At 64.6% G+C, this 2084-nt stretch overlaps 1 protein-coding gene across 1 annotated transcript in view; it reads right to left on the reverse strand.

Moving 5' to 3' along the window:
- BTBD11 (BTB (POZ) domain containing 11) overlaps positions 1-911 on the reverse strand; it is a 441647-nt gene extending 440736 nt beyond the window's left edge. The window contains exon 1 of the mRNA XM_006865245.1: positions 1-911. Within this exon, the coding sequence (XP_006865307.1) occupies positions 1-911 (911 nt within the window).
- Between the last annotated feature and the right edge of the window lie 1173 nt (positions 912-2084).

The following is a 2084-nucleotide window of genomic DNA, read 5'->3' on the forward strand; positions in this document are numbered from 1 at the left end:
GCTGCGCTACATGCGCCGCCACTCGCTGCTCCCCCTCCAGGCGCCTCCCGCTCCTTGTCCGCCGCGGGGGCCGCGCTGGAGCCCGAGCCCGGGCCTGAGCTGGATCCGGGGCCGGAGCTGGGGCCACTGCAGCTCCGGGGCAGCCCCGAGGCCACGACCCGCGCGTAGATGTCCCGGAAGAGGCTCTCCATGCAGGCCGTCAGGTAGATGGCGGCGTGCTCGTGGATACGCAGCGCCACGCGGCTGTCCACCATCCAGCGGTACACGCGGCCCACTGAGAAGGTGAGGCCGCAGCGCGCAGACTTGCCGCGGCCCAGGCGGTCGCCGCCGGCGCTGCTCATGTTGTAGAGGGACAGCGCGGCCAGAGCGGCCGCCGTGCAGTGTGCGGCCAGGCCCCAGGACAGCACGATCTCCATGGCACTCTGGATCTCGTACTTGGTGCACTTGGCGAAGCGCAGACTCAGGCGTTGCGCCTCCTTGGCGATACGCACCAGCGCCCGGCTCACCAGCATCGACAGCTTGGCCAGCGCGTCCTTAGGAAGACAGCCAGGGGCCGCCAGGCCAGCCCGGGGCTCCCGCGAGCGCAGCAGCAACGCCTCCAGCTCTTGGAGGGTCCAGGGGACCTCGTCGAGGTCCGGCAGCAGCCGCGAGCAGTGCTGGCCGGCGCAGTCCAGCCCCTCGGAGTCTTCCACCAGGGCAGTGTTGACAGTGTCAAAGCTGTTGTGCCGGCTGTGCATGGAGTCAGCTAGTGGCGGCCAGCAGCTCCCGCCATACGGGGACGCCGGATGCGAGTCGGAACAGCACAGGGACAAGTTGGAAGAGCGCACCGAGTCGGCCGCGCCACCATAACCCGAATCTAGCGTCAGATCCTCCAGTGTTCGCACCACAGGCTTCTTACCTCTCCTGGCCATCGCTGCGCCACTTCATGCTGTGGCCGCCGGGGAGCCCAGGGGAAGGAGCGGCGACGGGAGGCGGGTGCCAAAGAGGCGCGGAGACTGCCGTGTCCGCAACAGCCTGGTCCGCGACGTCCGGCTCACTTTTCTACCAGTGGCCACTACCCAGTGCTGCTACTTTAGGCTACCTCCCAAAGCTGCCGCCTCTAGAGCACACAGGGCGGACTCCGGCATCATCTTCCAGAACCCGGGCCAGAGCGGGGGCGCACGAAGAGCGAGCCAGGCCGGGTGGAAAGCTCACGCCGGGACTCGCCCCCTTCCTCCAAAATACTAAGTGTCTGACCCGGTCCTTCGGGGGCTTGGCTGGATGTAGAAGCTTCCGGGCCAGCCGGCCACAATGTTAGAAAGACGGAGATGGCCTCAGCTGCTGCCGCCGCCGCAGCACCGCTGGTAGCTGGTTCCTGGATCCCGGATCCTGGCTTGCAGGCGAGGCTCACTTGAGTGCCCGCCCGCTCCGCACTGAAGCGCAGCAACGGCCTCGGCGGCTGCAAACCTAAACTAGCCCCAGCCAGCGCCGGGCAACCAGCGGGGCGGGCGTATGCAAAGCAAGGCAGGCGGAGCGCCAATTGGATCGGAGGATGCTAATTACCGCTCCTTTAAAAAAAAAAAAAAAATTCCTCAACTCACGTGGCCCCGCCCCTCACCCACGCTCCCGACGGTGACCTAGACTGCAGGAAGTGGGATGTGTGGGTCTGGGTGTTTGGGGTATCCGCTGGAGGTTGCAGACGCGCACGCTGCCCCCCACGACCCCTGACTTCTTTCCTAGCCTCTGGGGCTTCTGGCTTTGGTATCAAATGGGAAGATGCTGGGTTGGTTTGGCGAGCGTCCCCCTCCAACCCAGCTGCTCCCCCAAGCGGTTCACAAAGTGTCTGCCCTAGCTAGGTTCACTTCGTTTCAATTTTCGCTTTCTTTTTCCTTTAACCGTTTGAGCATGCTCCAGTCCTGTAGCACGAGCCCTCACTCTCTGCACCCTGCCCCTGCCCCACTGGGGTCTCCAAGCCAAGGGCAGTGCCCCGGATTGACCCTGCGTGAGGAGAAGAGAGAAAACAATCAGAATCTAGACAGAGGAGGAAGCAGGCGATGGATGCCACTGTCACGTGTCAGCAGGATTCATGCCATGTTCTAGGTTCC

The sequence above is a fragment of the Chrysochloris asiatica genome, unplaced genomic scaffold (assembly GCF_000296735.1).
Source record: "Chrysochloris asiatica unplaced genomic scaffold, ChrAsi1.0 scaffold00076, whole genome shotgun sequence".
In the NCBI taxonomy this organism is placed as follows: domain Eukaryota; kingdom Metazoa; phylum Chordata; class Mammalia; order Afrosoricida; family Chrysochloridae; genus Chrysochloris; species Chrysochloris asiatica.